Source organism: Ranitomeya imitator, chromosome 4 (assembly GCF_032444005.1).
Source record: "Ranitomeya imitator isolate aRanImi1 chromosome 4, aRanImi1.pri, whole genome shotgun sequence".
NCBI classification, from domain to species: Eukaryota; Metazoa; Chordata; class Amphibia; order Anura; family Dendrobatidae; genus Ranitomeya; species Ranitomeya imitator.
Window position 1 is genome coordinate 78,165,030 of NC_091285.1, and position 18,631 is coordinate 78,183,660.

Genomic DNA, 18,631 nt, shown 5'->3' on the forward strand with positions numbered 1-18,631 from the left:
TCTTTATTTCACATACAACATTGGCTGTGCACTACACTGCAGATTTGATGCAATTCCGCGCGTCCAAAATCGCTGCGGATCCGCATCTAGATCTGCAACGTGTGCACATAGCCTCACTGTCATGGTGGAGACTGCATAAGCACTTGGGTTTTACCATATGACATGTGACCTGTCTTGTACAGCAGGAAGCCTGAGCACATAGTACAGATGAATAATAGGTGCAGGAATGTCCTCCATCAAGTTTGCCTTGACTACCACATCACACCTAACAACAACCGGCCATTATCTGGAACAAGCAAGTATACGACTATTTTAACTGGCTCCATCATACCAGTCTCCTCCACTGAAAGGGCTCACAGAAATACCTTGTACTTTAATACATAAGGAAAATCAAATATGGAAACATAAAAAAACACTAAATTATAATATTTGCCACAGAAATTTACCATAGAATAAGAATGCACAAATAAGGTGTACATCATAGTGGGCAGAGTCCTAGAATAAAATAGAAATATTAGAAAACATGATGCAATAAGGTTCTAATAAATCCTCTAAGGGAATAAAATATAAGCAATAATACCGATTGAGCTACACGATTTAATAGGATCCATATAGAAAGGCATTAAAAACAAAGCATGCAAATATAATACCAACTAAAATATGACAGCCAAAGATACCCTATCCCACCCCAAATGTATCCCTACCTAGCCGCAGAGGTTGGCTCCCCATCATACTCATATGGCGCCCCCACTTAACGTTCACTGGCCCCAATATGTCATAGTAGGACCTACTTTATTTAGGACTTGTGAACTCATGTTTATGTTATTATGATGTACACCTTATAAGTGATATCCAGTGCTTTTGATTTGATTATTTGATTTTTTTAGGTTTATTCTCTTCAATATCAGCATTTTTGGATTTTTTTATAATCTATTGATGTAAAAGGTTTTAGAAGGTGTGCTTCAGTGAGCCCTTTCAGTGATTACACCTACTGTGGTGTGGCACTAGACCTAGTCTGACAGTCTCTCATCCACTGCTTGTGCACATAGGCGAAAGGCACTTCTGCCACAATTATTCATTTCATATTGTTGTGCATGGACGTCACTCCCCTGTACAAGGCTCAGATCTCAGAGCCAGCACGGACCGTTTCAATCCTGTGTCAGGAGACATCTGCATGAAGTACCAGATCTTCACACATACACCATAGGCACTGTCCTTACCTGCATAATAAAATACCATAGGTCACAAATCCCTGACTTGGCATTTAGAAAATGGGGTAAACTGAAATTCAGTCACTGGAGCAGAGCAGGTGGCATATTCAGAACCACTCGCGTCTCCAAGTCCGAATGATCACAATGGGGACAGAGTACATGTTCTCTGCTCTGCTGTGGTGACAGGATCGTTCGGGGACCTCTAGTCATCAAAATCAGTGACTGATAAGATTAGTTATCCAACTTCTGATGTAAGGACTCCTGGATAAAAAGATCATTGTAATATGCCAAGATTCCCACATAGTGACACTACAGACGCGAAGACAGACCTCATGAGGGTTATTGGGAACCACCTCTAACCTGCAGCACGTCAAGATGAAGCAGATGGAAACTATGGTCCAGACTCCAAAACTGGTCTTTAGTCTGGGACTGGAGAACATGTGTCAATTTACACCACTTGTGGCATAAATGATGTTGACCTAATCAGCTGCACTAACCCACGTACTCCTCATGAAGCATGAACAGGTCTGAAGTGACCAAGGTTGGTATGAGAATGGCAAGAATAGAAACGTTTGTTTAAATGCGAGATGCACAAAAATTTTGTCACATTTCAGTTTTACTCCAGAATGCTGGACAAAAAAATGATAAAGACCCATGCACTTCACTTGACCTTGCCATGAACATGTAGCAATTTGTGGCAAACTGTGCCATCATTTTGGTTGGTTTGCAGTTGCACAAGACACTACACCACTCATCCACACCCTGGCAAACATTGACCACTAAACATGGTGGATACGCTGTGGATAAGCCACCAACATTTGCAGACCGGAAATGCAGTGCATTACTGTAGCCAAGTGCCGTGAAAGGAATCTGCTGGTCATATTGACCCGAGGGGCTGATTTTACAATTGGCCTGCCAGGTTATATTACAATATACATGAAGACTGGAAAATGTTCAACAGCGTGCTCCCCGTGTGTGATCAGCTTGGACCCTCCTTCCACAAATGGTGTATGATTAGGATAGACGGGATATCCCCAAAGCTGTAGTCACATCATGATGTTCCATTTAATGCTGCCTTCATGAAGGAAATCTCCATAATACCAAGTTAGAGCTGCAGAAGACTTCAGAAGGACCTGGAGATAGGAAACCTCCGGACAGCCATGTACATTGCATCTAGTAAGACAGATATCTGACTTTGCATGTGAGATTTCAGGAAGTTGCTATCAAATATTAACCAGTCACCAAGACACCAATACAGAGTAGAACAATTACATGTTCTAACAAGGCATAGCTGGTCAAAGTACAACCGGTCAGAACACAACCTGACATCTGGAAAAATCAGGCAAAGTTATGTGAAATCAGACCAAACAACCTGTGGGTGTTATGGCTTACGGAAACCACCTTGAACGATGCTGCCATGTCACAGACTAGGCTGGAGAAGTCTTGGTAGCATATACTGATAAGATTCTGCACCCTGAGCCTAGGTGGTCAGTTTGGTGGAATAAGATCTTAAAATTGCACCAAATCCAGGGGGCCAGTAAAATGTAGCATCTTCAGGAAGTATGAAACCACTTACGGTATTTCACAGTACAAGAAAAATCGCTAAAAACAGTTCCTGGGTGTATGCTCGTGTGAGGACTCCTATTATCCTACATGGTATTTTGAGTTACCTCAGTCTTTATTCTTCTAGATGCCAAGTGACCAAACAAACAAACCTTCCCATCACCGACCTTCTCTTGTAGATTCTAAGTGCTGGACACACAGATATCAGCTGACCATTCAATGTGTTTGGGGGTCTCCAACTCTCACAGACTGATGTGTCAGGGAAGATAAGGGTCAGGAAATCTGAATTTTGATATTCAGGAGATAAGCGGCTACAAGGGTAGTTTTGCACCACTTATCCCTTTGGAAACACCAACGTTCAGTTTGGCAGACCAATCATGGGTATAGGGCAGTTGGACGTCCCAGCAGAAAGCTGATGGCCAGGCACTCATTTGGCCATCATGTGTATGACTATCCCAGGTCCTCACAGGCAGGACCCCTTCCCTCTGTTGCAGTGTATCTCACTGACCGGTATCTATGTGAACCCCTGCTATGTACCGTTACATTAATGGTATATGTATGAATATGTAACAGCACATTAGAATTACTAAAATTTGGTAGAATCCCATCCACCATAAGTGGAGAAAGGTGAAAATATACAACTCTGGTGGAGATTTCACTTTCCTGGGAACCAAAAGAAAGTCATTGAAGTTTATGAAGTCCAATTAATCTTACATCTTTCTGGAGAGAGCAACGGGTCATCAACCATAGAAGATAATCAGTCGGTTCATCTGACTTGGCTCCAATCCGTGGCTGGCTTCACATGAGTGCATACAAAATTGACAGTTTTACATCCAGAAAAATTATAATTACTTATCAGTAATTTGATTTTCCTGATCAATGACAGCAGTGTTACATGAGAGATGGCATTCACCCCCAGGAAAAGAAACCTGCAGCAGAGATAAAAGAAGGGGGTGGCACCTCTCTTCTCAGTTTATTTTCAGAGTATGCAAGGTAACCGCCTTATTAGTTCAGATACGTATATATTTTATTCACTTTCCACAAAGTCATATTCACTAATTAATAAAATAAAAATTTGGGGGCATCACACAACCCTCACCAAGATAGGGTGGGAATTAATGCGGTGCTGTCATGGATCTTGAAAATCAAATTATCGGTAAGTAATTCTTTTTTCCCTTCCCCATGACAGCACCGTTACATGAGAGGAAGAAATAGAAAAGGCTCCTAGGGTGGGACAACAGCAGATAACACCTTTCTCCCAAAGGCAAGATTTGAAAGCCCTAGATCTAGCCTATAATGACGGAAGAAAGTGGAAGGTGAAGACCATACTGCTGCATTGCAGATCTGTTCCACAGATGCATTCGCCCTTTCCACCCAGGATAATAATAATAATAATAATATGTGTCAATGGTCCTTGTAGAGTGAACCGTTACACCCAGTGGAGTAGCTTGCCCTGAAGTAGTATAAGAAAGTGAAATACCCATATGAAGCCACCATGCAATGGTTGATTTTGAGGCCTTTTTTCCCCATTTGTCCCCCTGGAAGGAGACAAAAAGGGCTTACGACTGTCGCCATGGTTCTGATACCTCTAGATATTTAAGTAGGCAACGTCTGACATCTAGGCAAGGTTTCTTCACCCTGGGATTTTGGATTGGCACAAAAAGATGGCAGAATTATCTCCTGGTCCCTGTGAAATATTAAATTGACCTTCGGAAGGAAAGCTGGGTCAGTTTTTATAATTACCGTATATACTCGAGTATAAGCCGACCCCCCTACTTTTGCCACAAAAAACTGGGAAAACTTATTGACTCGAGTATAAGCCTAGGGTGGGAAATGCAGCAGCTACCGGTGAATTTCAAAAATAAAAATAGATGCTCCATACCGTTCATTATTGCCCCATAGATGCTCTGTATAAAGCTGTGCCACATATAATTCTCCATATCGTTCATTATTGCCCCATAGAAGCTCCATATAAAGCTGTGCCACATATATGCTCTGCACCGTTCATTATTGCCCCATAGATGTGCCATATAAAGCTGTGCCATATAGTGCTCTGCACCGTTCATTATTGCCCCATAGATGTGCCATATATGCTCTGCACCGTTCATTATTGCCCCATAGATGCTCTGTATAAAGCTGTGCCACAATTCTCCATATCGTTCATTATTGCCCCATAGAAGCTCCATATAAAGCTGTGCCACATGTATGCTCTGCACCGTTCATTATTGCCCCAGAGATGTGCCATATAAAGCTGTGCCATATAGTGCTCTGCACCGTTCATTATTGCCCCATAGCTGTGCCATATAGTGCTCTGCACCGTTCATTATTGCCCCATAGATGTGCCATATAAAGCTGTGCCATATAGTGCTCTGCACCGTTCATCATTGCCCCATAGATGTGCCATATATGCTCTGCACCGTTCATTATTGCCCCATAGATGCTCCTTATAAAGCTCTGCCATATACGTAGTGCTCTGCACCGTTCATTTGTGCCCCATAGATGCTCCTTATAAAGCTGTGCTACCGGTATATATAATGCTGCAATAAAAAAAAATAGAATTATTCTTACCGTTAATTCGGTTTCTAGTAACCCACCACGACAGCACACCTGGAGGATGTTACCCCTTTCCTAATAGGGACAGGAAATGACAAGAGGTTAAATAACCCCTCCCTCATCCTCCCCTCAGTGTTATTATAAAGGACCACAGGAGAATGAATGCTTCAAATTATATTTATTCTTTTCAGAACGTATAACAAGCAAAGGGAGGGATTACTCCTGCTGTCGTGGTTGGTTACTAGAAACCGAATTAACGGTAAGAATAATTCTATTTTCTCTAGTAACCCCCCACGACAGCACACCTGGAGCAGTACCCAAGAGTAATTTTTAGGGAGGGACTACAACACTAAGGACTTTTTCTCCGAAGGCTAAGTCTTCTTTTGACATCAGGTCAAGCCTGTAATGTTTGGAGAACGTATGGACCGAGGACCACGTAGCCGCTCTGCATATTTGCTCGAAGAAGCACTGGCTTTCTCGGCCCAGGAGACAGCTGTTGCTCTAGTAGAATGGGCTGTGAGCTTTTCTGGTGGTGGAAGGCCTTGAATTTGATAAGCCTCCAGGATTGCTCTTTTGATCCAATTTGCAATTGTGGATCTGGAAGTCTTCTTCCCCTTATTCTGGCCGAGAAGATGAATAAACAGTTTCTGATCTTTTCTAATCTTCTCTGATGCATGAAGATAGAGTACCATTCTTCGAACATCCAAGGTATGGAAATGTTCCTCTTCCTCATTCTTTGGTTCCTGATAGAACGATGGAAGAATTATCTCCTGCGACTTGTGGAAATCAGAGACGACCTTTGGGAGAAAGGATGGGTCTAATCGCAGGATAAGCCTGTCCTGAAGAATCTTCATGTAGGGCTCATTGATTGACAGGGCTTGTAGTTCACCAACTCTTCTGGCTGTTATGGCTACCAGGAAGGTGGTTTTCCAGGCGAGTTTATCCATACTTATGGATGACAAGGGCTCAAACGGTGGAAGGGTAAGTCCTTTCAGGACTATATTGAGGTCCCAGGATGGAACTATATTTATGGGTCTTAGAGATATGCGGGATGCTGCCGTCATGAATCTTCTCACCCATCTATGGTCAGCTAAAGACTGGTCAAAATAAGAGCTCAAGGCTGCCACTTGTACCTTGAGGGTGCTGGGTCTGAGACCCTTTTCCAGCCCATCTTGTACGAAATCCAGGATCCTGGCTAGGTTCGGTCTGTCTGGGTTAGGTTGTTCAGGAGCACACCATGTGATAAAAGTCTTCCAGATTTTTTGGTAGATAGAATTAGTAACCGTTTTACGGCTTTTTTGTAGTGTTTTAATTACTCTCTTTGATAGCCCTCTGGTCCTCAGAATCGAGAATTCAGAAGCCAGGCATTTAGGTGTAACCTCTCGGGATCTGGATGGAGTATTGGCCCATGGTAGAGAAGGTTTTTGACTGGTGGAAGTGCTATTGGTCCATCTATTTTTAGGCTGATGAGGGCCCCGAACCAACTTCTTTTGGGCCAAAATGGAGCCACCAAGATCACCTTGAGTTTTTCTGCCCTTATCTTCTGCAGGACTCTTGGTAGGACTGGCAATGGCAGGAAAGCATATGCTAGTGAGAATGTCCATGGCTGGACCAATGCGTCCACAGCTAACCCCGGATTCATCGGATCAAGCGAGAAGAACTGGTCTACCTTTGCATTCTGACTGTTCGCGAACAAGTCCACTTCTGGTTGTCCCCATCTTTTGACCAGTATCTGAAAGACTTCCGGGTTTAGGCTCCATTCTCCTGGATGGACCTCTGTTCTGCTCAGGAAGTCGGCTTGTACGTTTATCTCTCCTTTTATATGTAGAGAACATGTTCTTCGGCCCACGAAAATATTCTCGCTGATATTCTTTTTAGATCCTCGTGTCTTGTACTTCCCTGATGGCGAAGGTGGGCAACTGTTGTCATGTTGTCCGAGTATATTTTTATATGGGAATTTTGTACAAGAGTTACTGCCGCTTTGAGAACTTCTACTGCTTTTAGCTCTTTGAAATTTGAGGATTGCTGTGCTATTTCGGTTGACCAGAATCCCTGGAATATGTGCTGGTCTATCGTAGCTCCCCAACCTTTCCCGCTGGCATCTACTGTTATGGTCACTGCTGGGACCTGCAACCAGGGAACTCCTCTTATTAAGTTCTCTTTTTGTAGCCACCATGTCAATGAGGACCTTACATGCGGTGGTATCCGGATCTTTTTGTCTAGAGAACCTGGGGAACCGTCCCAGCTTGATAGAATATGGGTCTGAAGTATCCTGGTGTGGGCTTGTACCCATGCCACCATCTGGATGCAAGATGTCATGGTTCCTAGAACCGACATGGCCCATCTTAGAGATACTCTCTTCTTGTCCCGCAACATTCTTATCTTTGATGTAAGCAGGGACCGCTTTTGTTCGGGCAAGAAAGATGTTTGGTTGTGGGAGTCTAATAAGACCCCTAAAAAGATCTTCGTTGTGGACGGAACCATATCCGATATTTGGGGGTTTACCACCCATCCCAGGGATGACAGGATCTGGACTGTTTGAAGATGTTCCTGTAGAATTGGAACCGTGGGAGCCACTACCAAGAGGTCGTCGAGGTATGGGATTATGCATATCTGCCGACTTCTGATGTAGGCGATTACCTCAGACATGACCTTTGTGAAGATCCTTGGAGCTGACGATAGTCCGAATGGGAGGACATTGAACTGGAAGTGGTCTATAACCTCTCCTCTGGTGACCGCAAACCTTAGAAATTTCCGATAGGTTGGATGGACTGGGAAGTGGTAATATGCGTCCTGTAAGTCGATGGTTGCCATGACGAAGTCTTGCCCTATTAAGGGTACTGTCGATCTCACGGACTCCATTCTGAATCTTCTGTAGGTTACATATTGATTCAGAGGTTTTAAATTGATCATCCGATGGGTTCCGTTTGGTTTCCTTATCAGAAATAGGCTGGAATAATGACCTTTGTTTCTTTCGTCTTCTGGGACTATGGAGATCACATTGTTGAATAAGAGATCCTCTATCCCAGCTATCAGAGTGAACTGTAGCTTCGGTGTTGATAACGTTGTTGTTTTTATTCTTTTTTGGGGATATGATATAAACTCTATTTTCATCCCCTCTTTGACCAATCTTAAGGTCCACTGATCCACACCGATCTCTTGCCAGACTGGGAGGAAGTTCGAAATCCGACCCCCCACTATGACGGCATCATTGTTTGCTCTGATTTTGGGGTTGGGAAAGAAAAAGATTCCTGTCTTTCCCTCCTTTTGGATAACTCCAGTGACCTGTCTTACCCTTTCCTCTGTATTGAGGAGTATGCTCTTGCTGAGCGCGGAAGGGTCTTTTCCTAGGGTTTCTAGGTTCTGGTAAGGTCTTTTTCTTGTCTGAAGCCTTCTACAAAAGATCATCCAAGGCTGGTCCAAACATATACTTTCCTTTGAAAGGAATAGAACACAGCCTCATCTTGGAAGTCATATCACCAGACCAGGATCTTAGCCAGAGTGCACGCCTTACTGAGTTTGACAGTGCAGATGATCTCGCTGTCACTCTCACGGATTCTGCGGAAGCATCTGCTAAGAAGCCTGTTGCTTTCTGGAAGATAGGCAAGGAGGCTAAATATATCTTCTCTCGGAGTACCTGAGGACACGTGCTCCTCTAGCTGCCTCAGCCAGCGATGCATCGATCTAGCCACGCAAGTGGATACTGAATTGATGTTCAGTAAGGACGCTGATGTTTCCCACGACTTCCTTAGTAGTCCGTCCATCTTACGTTCCAGAGGGTCTCAGTTGGGAGGCATCCTCGAATGGTAGCGTGGTCTTTTTGGCTACTCTGGCAATCTGGATGTCCACTTTTGGAACTTCTGACCAGCATGACACTGTCTCGGCATCTACAGGAAATCTGTCTTTAATTTCCGCTGGAGTAGTCAGCTTCTTTTCTGGGGATTCCCACTCCTCCAGAACCAAATCCCGGATATTTTGGTGAATAGGAAACACCTGACGCTTCCTGGAACGAAGTCCTCCAAACATCTCTTCTTCTACTGACTGGGCCGTCTTCTCTTCCTCAATCTCCATAGTTTTCCTTACAGCCGTGAGGAGTTCTTCTATATCAGATGAAGAGAAGTAGTATCTCTCTTGCTGGACGGTCTCAGAGTCCAGGGATAATTCACCTTCCTCTGGGGGTTCGTCCGACGTCTCTCCCTGAGAGTCCTCCTGCTCTTCCTCCTGTGGATTAAGTTTCCTTTTCTTAGCCTCAGGAGGGGCACTAGGAGATGGTGTAGGCTGGGAAAGAGTGGCCAGAGATGTTTTAATCTCCTCCATCAGGGACGGCTGTTCCTCCCTGATAATTTTGTCTGCATTCTTTGCACAATGATTTCTTGTATGAAGAGGACAGCTTCTTCATACAAACTGCGCATTTGCGGGTAGTTTTTGTTTTGCTTCCTCATGTGGGTTCCTTGTCCCCCTAAAAAGGAAGGGGAGAAGGAATCATAAGACTACAACCCACATCAGGGAATGGACACCCAGGGCCAGACTACTCACTGGGGCCGGGATGGTGCTGTGATCTGCAGGTGCAGAGCGCGAGGAAGCAGACATCTCCATAGTCTTCACCACACAGTGGTCCTACCTGCGATGTCTTCCCGTCCAGGGCCTGAATATATAGGCGACCGGACCGCAGCACCTGTCCTCCTGGATGAGGACCTCCTCCTCCGGTGTCCGGAAGAACGTAGGAGAACGCCGACGTCTTCCACGCTGCCTGCTTAGCGTTCCAGCCTGGAACGCACAAGGAACCTCCTATTCAGTGAAGCCGGCCGGCGTCTGACGTCATATCCGGCAGCCGGCTTCAGACCGGAAGTGCCCACACGCGCGGAGAGGAGAAGGGCTGGAGAGCTCAGAGAGGCCTCCAGCCGAAGAACGCCCCAGACCTTACCCGCAGGTGCGGAATGGTGGCGAAGGAGTCCCGAGTCGGAGGAGACGGGAGCAGCGACGGGGAATGGACGTAAGTCTGATCCCAGCTGCCCGGCCAAATTATCTCTATTCCCCCCGGTGACCGCTGCCGGCACAGTGCACCTGGGATGACCTCTTCATCTCTAGTAGGGACAGGAAAGAACACTGAGGGGAGGATGAGGGAGGGGTTATTTAACCTCTTGTCATTTCCTGTCCCTGTTAGGAAAGGGGTAACATCCTCCAGGTGTGCTGTCGTGGGGGGTTACTAGAGAAAAAATGCCATACTCACCTCTCTTGCTTGCAGCTCCCGGCGTCTCTCCGCTCTGACTGATCAGGCAGAGGGCGGCGCGCACACTATATGTGTCATCGCGCCCTCTGACCTGCACAGTCAGTGCGGAGAGACGCCGGGAAGATGGAGCGGTGCCCAGCGTGTGGAACGGGGATAGGTGAATATGTGATACTTACCTGCTCCCGGCGTCCCTGGCTCCTTCTCCCGGACAGCTGGTCTTCGGTGCCGCAGCTCTTCCTCCATCAGCGGTCACCGTTACCACTGATTAGAGAAATGAATATGCGGCTCCACCCCTATGGGAGTGGAGTCCATATTCATTTCTCTAATGAGCGGTAACGGTGACCGCTGATAGAGGAAGAGCTGCGGCACCCGAAGACCGTGGGACTGCAGGGACAGCGCCAGGATCGCCAGGACTAGGTGAGTATGCCTCAGCCCTCTCTCCCCCTCACCCGCCGACCGTGACTTGAGTATAAGCCGAGAGGGGCACTTTCAGACCAAAAATTTGGGCTGAAAATCTCGGCTTATACTCGAGTATATACGGTACTCTGTCATCCAGGAAAGTAATATATGGGGAGTTAATGGAGATAGCTTGTAGCTCAATAATACGTTGAGCTGACGTAAGGACAACCAGAAGAACTGTCTTTAGAGTCAGGGCCTTTATCAAAATGGAAGTAAGAGGTTCAAAGGGAGGAGAAGTTAGGGCATTCAATCCTAAATTTAGATCCCGATCCCAGGGAGCTACCTTCGGTCGAGATTTAAAAGGTCTGGCCGCAAAGGAGGCTCGAATGAACCTATACACCCATCAGCCAGTTTTTGATCAAAGCACCTAGGGCAGAAACTAGCACTTTTAGGAAATGTGCACACGTCAGGATTTCTTGCAGAAATTTTCCTGACAAAAACCGGACATTTCTGCCTGAAATCCGCATGCGTTTTTACCGCGATTTTGACGCGTTTTTGGTGCGTTTTTTCCCAAATGCATAGAATTGCAGGAAAAACGCAGAAAATCCGCAAAAAATAATGAACATGCTCATTTTTTTTACCGCGATGCGTTTTTTTGCGGAAAAAAACGCATCCATGTGCACAAAACATGCCGAATGCATTCTAAACGATAGAATGCATAATGTATGTGTTTATGAGTTTTTATAGCGTTTTTAGCGCGAAAAAAACACGAAAAAACCTGAACATGTGCACATGGCCTTAGGGTGCTAGTAGATAATCCTCTTTCTAGCCCTTTTTGGAGAAATTCCAGAACCTTAGTTATTGGGACTTCTTTGATTGCATTAGACAGCCGTCGTCCTGAAAATTCTAGGAATTTTTCCCCAGACTTTCTAGTATTTATCAGTTGTGATTTTCTTTCTGCTAGAGAGCAGAGTGGTAACTAACGGGCCTGAGAATCCTTTCGCTAGTAGGAGTCCCCTTTCAAGTTCCAGGCGGTGAGATGTAGTCTGTGCACCTGAGGATGTATTACTGGACCCTAGTGTAGGAGATTTGGGATATCTGGAAGGATCCAAGGGTCCGAGATGGACATGCGTCTGAGCCAGGTGGAGTATGGGCACCTGCTTCATTTGAGATGGGGCCCTGCAGAGCACAGTTCCCAGAGCTCCATTCTCAGAATCACTCGGGGACCAAGGGTCAGACCCCAACAATCAGTAGGTTATCCCTCATCCCACAATTAGGGGAGAAGTTCCAACCTTGGGAATAACCCTTTCACAATCAGATCATTCCATAGAAAAATCAGAATAGCCTCCACCTTGCCTTTTGTTTGCCAGTACCCGTCAGGCAGCGGTGTCATCCACCAGACAAACCAGAAATCATGCACCACATAACATGTTTGGCTAGAGATAAGGTGACCGCTTCACTGATTAGGTCACCAAGCCACAGCACGGAAACAATGGGTGGTGCAGTCAAATATAAAGACCCCTTCATCTATGGAGTCTACGGGTACCGTCACACAGTGGCACTTTTGTCGCTACGACGGTACGATTCGTGACGTTCCAGCGATATCCATACGATATCGCTGTGTCTGACACGCAGCAGCGATCAGGGATCCTGCTGAGAATCGTACGTTGTAGCAGATCGTTTGGAACATTCTTTCGTCGCTGGATCTCCCGCTGTCATCGCTAGATCGGTGTGTGTGACACCGATCTAGCGATGCGTTCACTTGTAACCAGGGTAAACATCGGGTCACTAAGCGCAGGGCCACGCTTAGTAACCCGATGTTTACCCTGGTTACCAGCGTAAATGTGAAAAAAAACAAAATACATACTTACATTCCGGTGTCCGTCAGGTCCCTTGCCGTCTGCTTCCCGCACTCACTGACTGCCGGCCGTAAAGTGAAAGCAGAGCACAGCGGTGACGTCACCGCTGTGCTGTGCTTTCACTTTACGGCCGGTAGTCAGTGAGTGCGGGAAGCAGACGGCAAGGGACCTGACGGACACCGGAATGTAAGTATGTATTGTTTGTTTTTTTTACGCTGGTAACCAGGGTAAACATCGGGTTACTAAGCGCGGTCCTGCGCTTAGTAACCCGATGTTTACCCTGGTTACCCGGGGACCTCGGCATCGTTGGTCGCTGGAGAGCTGTCTGTGTGTCCAGCGACCACACTACGACTTACCAACGATCACGGCCAGGTCGTATCGCTGGTCGTGATCGTTGGTAAATCGTATAGTGTGACGGTACCCTACGTCTCTTAGGGGAACATTAGAAGGGGCCATCTTGGACTATTGGTTGTATTCAGCACTCCTTATAATCAGAGGAGCGGACTTATAGGATAACACCGCACTGTCCGCACTCACCACACTGATGGGTGTAGGGTCTATTTGCACTGACACCATCACAACATGGGGAAATATGCGATTAGAGGATCATCTCAGATCTTCATATAGCTCACACTAGAGACAAGTGACCAGGACACAGTCGCCCGGGGGGACAGCACACATCCCGCCTTCGCCATATGGGGTGGGGGGTAGCACACATCCCGCCGTCGACCTATGGGGGGGGTAGCACACATCCCGCCGTCGCCCTATGGGGGGGGGGGGTAGCACACATCCTGCCGTCGCCCTATCGGGGGGTAGCACACAATCCCGCCGTCGCCCTATGGGGGGTAGCACACATCCCGCCGTCGCCCTTGGGGGGGGTAGCACACATCCCGCCATCGCCCTTGGGGGGGGGTAGCACACATCCCGCCGTCGCCCTTGGGGGGGGTAGCACACATCCCGCCGTCGCCCTTGGGGGGGTAGTAGCACACATCCCGCCCTCGCCCTAGGGGGGGTAGTAGCACACATCCCGCCGTCGCCCTATGGGGGGGGTAGTAGCACATCCCGCCGTCGCCCTGGGGGGGGGGGGGGGTAGCACACATCCCGCCGTCGCCCTAGGGGGGGTAGTAGCACACATCCCACCGTCGCCGTAGGGGGGTGGCACACATTCCGCCGTCGCCCAAGGTGGGGGTGACGCACATCCCACCGTCGCCCGAAGTGGGGGTAGCGCACATCCCGCCGTCGCCCGAGGTGGGGTGGCGTACATCCTGCCGTCGCCCGAGGGGGGGGGGGTGGCGCACATCCCGCCGTCACCCTAGGGGGGGTGGCATACATCCCGCCATCACCCTAGGGGGGGTGGCGCACATCCCACCGTCGCCCTAGGGGGGGGGGGTGGCGCACATCCCGCCGTCGCCCTAGGGGGGGGTGGCGCACATCCTGCCGTCGCCCTAGGGGGGGGTAGCGCACATCCCGCCGTCGCCCGAGGTGGGGTGGCGTACATCCTGCCGTCACCCTAGGGGGGGGGGCGCACATCCCACCGTCGCCCTAGGGGGGGGTGGCGCACATCCCGCCGTCGCCCTAGGGGGGGGTGGCGCACATCCCGCCGTCGCCCTAGGGGGGGGTGGCGCACATCCCGCCGTCGCCCGAGGTGGGGTGGCGTACATCCCGCCGTCGCCCTAGGGGGGTTGGCGCACATCACACCGTCACCCGAGGTGGGGGTAGCACACATCACACCGTCGCCCGGGTGGGTAGCACATCACGCCGTCACCCGAGGTGGGGGTAGCACATCACGCCGTCACCCGAGGTGGGGGTAGCACATCACGCCGTCGCCCGAGGTGGGGTGGCGTACATCCCGCCGTCGCCCTAGGGGGGTTGGCGCACATCACACCGTCACCCGAGGTGGGTAGCACACATCCCACCGTCGTCCGGGTGGGTAGCACATCACACCGTCGCCCTAGGGGGGGGGGGGGGTAGAGCATCACACAAACGACTCAGATCTTCATACAGATCTCACAAGTAACTCAGAACGTCAGACAAATCTGAGGTGCATTCCCCAAAGCGTCATGGGAAATGTAGTCCAGTCCTCCTCCCCAGTCACAGTCCCATAATCCGTAATGAACTATATACGGACTTACTGGCTTCCATGCTTGTGGTGTCCGCAGTGACGGAACCGGCGGTGAGGAGGAGCGCTAAGACACGCAGCAGCCATGAACTCCGGAGACTCCCCGACGTCTTACTGGCGGCCATGATGAATGAGGAAGGGCTGTGTTGGCAGATACCAGGATGTATGACGTCACCGCCGCAGCCTCTCTATATGTAAAGTGAGTGGACACGCGTCGGCTGCTGGTATTTATAACCTTGACTCCTCCCCTTTACCACTACCTACCAATCAGAAATCGCAGTGAGTGCCGCCGCCCTTCCCAGGGGGATGCGGTGGGGTACTGGGAGCCGTCACTGTACTGGTACAGCAGCTCACTGTGTATAAGGCGCCATGTGTGGTGTCACTGGTGGACTCTGGACAGTGGGAAGTGGGTTCCAGTATAATCTGAGGTGGGAAAGGTGCACAGAAATAATCAGCAGTTGCACCTCAGTGTCATCACTAGTGCCATGAAGCCATGCATTATTAGCATAACCTTACAGTATTACCACACAGGGAGGAGTGGGGGTGCCGAGCACAGCTGCAGGTGTAAGGAGAGAGATCAGCTCATATGAACAGCACTAAACATAACTAGAGAGGGTACTAATAAGGAAAAGAACGATACATGACATGGGGGTGATATATAATAAGGGACAGCACTACACATTACAGTGGGATGCTATGCAATAAGGGACAGCTCTATACATAACAAGGGGATGCTATATAATAAAGGACAGAATTATACATTACAATGGGATGCTATGCAATAAGGGACAGCTCTATACATAGCATGGTGATGCTACAGTGGGGCAAAAAAGTATTTAGTCAGTCAGCAATAGTGCAAGTTCCACCACTTAAAAAGATGAGAGGCGTCTGTAATTTACATCATAGGTAGACCTCAACTATGGGAGACAAACTGAGAAAAAAAAATCCAGAAAATCACATTGTCTGTTTTTTTAACATTTTATTTGCATATTATGGTGGAAAATAAGTATTTGGTCAGAAACAAAATTTTATCTCAATACTTTGTAATATATCCTTTGTTGGCAATGACAGAGGTCAAACGTTTTCTGTAAGTCTTCACAAGGTTGCCACACACTGTTGTTGGTATGTTGGCCCATTCCTCCATGCAGATCTCCTCTAGAGCAGTGATGTTTTTGGCTTTTCGCTTGGCAGCACGGACTTTCAACTCCCTCCAAAGGTTTTCTATAGGGTTGAGATCTGGAGACTGGCTAGGCCACTCCAGGACCTTGAAATGCTTCTTACAAAGCCACTCCTTCGTTGCCCTGGCGGTGTGCTTTGGATCATTGTCATGTTGAAAGACCCAGCCACGTTTCATCTTCAATGCCCTTGCTGATGGAAGGAGGTTTGCACTCAAAATCTCACGATACATGGCCCCATTCATTCTTTCATGTACCCGGATCAGTCATCCTGGCCCCTTTGCAGAGAAACAGCCCCAAAGCATGATGTTTCCACCACCATGCTTTACAGTAGGTATGGTGTTTGATGGATGCAACTCAGTATTCTTTTTCCTCCAAACACGACAAGTTGTGTTTCTACCAAACAGTTCCAGTTTGGTTTCATCAGACCATAGGACATTCTTCCAAAACTCCTCTGGATCATCCAAATGCTCTCTAGCAAACTTCAGACGGGCCCAGACATGTACTGGCTTAAGCAGTGGGGCACGTCTGGCACTGCAGGATCTGAGTCCATGGTGGCGTAGTGTGTTACTTATGGTAGGCCTTGTTACATTGGTCCCAGCTCTCTGCAGTTCATTCACTAGGTCCCCCCGCGTTGTTCTGGGATTTTTGCTCACCGTTCTTGTGATCATTCTGACCCCACGGGGTGGGATTTTGCGTGGAGCCCCAGATCGAGGGAGATTATCAGTGGTCTTGTATGTCTTCCATTTTCTAATTATTGCTCCCACTGTTGATTTCTTCACTCCAAGCTGGTTGGCTATTGCAGATTCAGTCTTCCCAGCCTGGTGCAGGGCTACAATTTTGTTTCTGGTGTCCTTTGACAGCTCTTTGGTCTTCACCATAGTGGAGTTTGGAGTCAGACTGTTTGAGGGTGTGCACAGGTGTCTTTTTATACTGATAACAAGTTTAAACAGGTGCCATTACTACAGGTAATGAGTGGAGGAAAGAGGAGACTCTTAAAGAAGAAGTTACAGGTCTGTGAGAGCCAGAAATCTTGATTGTTTGTTTCTGACCAAATACTTATTTTCCACCATAATATGCAAAAAAAATGATAAAAAAAACAGACAATGTGATTTTCTGGATTTTTTTTTCTCAGTTTGTCTCCCATAGTTGAGGTCTACCTATGATGTAAATTACAGACGCCTCTCATCTTTTTAAGTGGTGGAACTTGCACTATTGCTGACTGACTAAATACTTTTTTGCCCCACTGTATATAATAAGGGACAGCAGTATACATAACAAGAGGATGCTATATAATAAGGGACAGCGCTATTCATAACAAGAGGTGACGCTATGTAATAAGTAATGGCACTATACGTAAGAAAGGACCGTATGTAACAAGGGACAGCACTATTCATAACAACGTGGATGCTATGTAATAAGGGACAGCACTATTCATAATAAAAGTGGATGCTACGTAATAAGGGATTGCACTATACATAACAACAGAGGATATTATGTAATAGGGAATGGCTATACATAAGAGAGGACACTATGTAGTAAGGAATGGCCCTATACATTAGAATAGGGATGCTATTTAATAAGAAATGGTGCTATATATAATAAAAGGGGACCAAATTTAATAAGGACATCACTATAGATAAGATGATGCTATGTAATATGGGTCAGCTCTATACATAACAAGGGGATGCTATGTAATAAGGGATAGCACTATTTATTACAAGAGGGGACCCTATGTAATAGGGACAGCACTATATTTAACAATTGTGGACATTATGTAATAAGGAATGGCACAATAATGGCATAATAAGACAGGACACTATGTAATAAGGTACAGCACTATACATTAGAATAGGGATGCTATGTAATAAGGAATGATGCTATACATAATAAGAGAGGACTGTATTTAATAAAGGACAGCACTATACTTAACAACTGAGGATATTTTGTAATAAGGAATGGCACTATATGAGGACACTGTAGTAAGGGACAGTTTTATAACTAATGAGAGGATCCTATGTAATAAGAGACAGCTCTATTCATAACAAGAGGGGACACTATATAATAATGGTGATATACATGAAAAGAGAGGACCGTATGTAATAAGGGATAGCGCTATTGACAACAAGGTGATGCTAGGTAATATGGGACAGCGCTATTCGGAACAAGAAAGCACCCTATGTAATAAGGGACAGTGATAGAGCAAAAAATGGAGATGCTAAGTAAAAAGAGATACATAAAATGAGGGGATGCTATATAGTAAGGAATGGTGCTATAAATAACAATAGAGGTCATTTATTTAATAAGGGACAGTGCTATGCACAAAAGAGGGGACACTATAATAAGAAATGGTGTTATACAGAGAGATCATTATGTAATAAGGGACAGCGCTATATATAACATGAACGCACCCTATGTAATAAGAGAGAGCTAAAAAAAAAAGATGCTAAGTAAAAAGAGATGGCGTTATACATGTGTAATATGGGACAGCACTATGCATAACAAGAGGTGATACTATGTAA

At 46.9% G+C, this 18,631-nt stretch overlaps 1 protein-coding gene across 1 annotated transcript in view; it reads right to left on the bottom strand.

Moving 5' to 3' along the window:
* Positions 1-15,136, bottom strand: part of C4H5orf15 (chromosome 4 C5orf15 homolog) — a 29,170-nt gene extending 14,034 nt beyond the window's left edge. The window contains exon 1 of the mRNA XM_069763821.1: positions 14,948-15,136. Within this exon, the coding sequence (XP_069619922.1) occupies positions 14,948-15,059 (112 nt within the window). The 5' untranslated portion in view covers positions 15,060-15,136. The remainder of the gene's footprint in view (positions 1-14,947) is intronic.
* Positions 15,137-18,631: the final 3,495 nt, after the last annotated feature.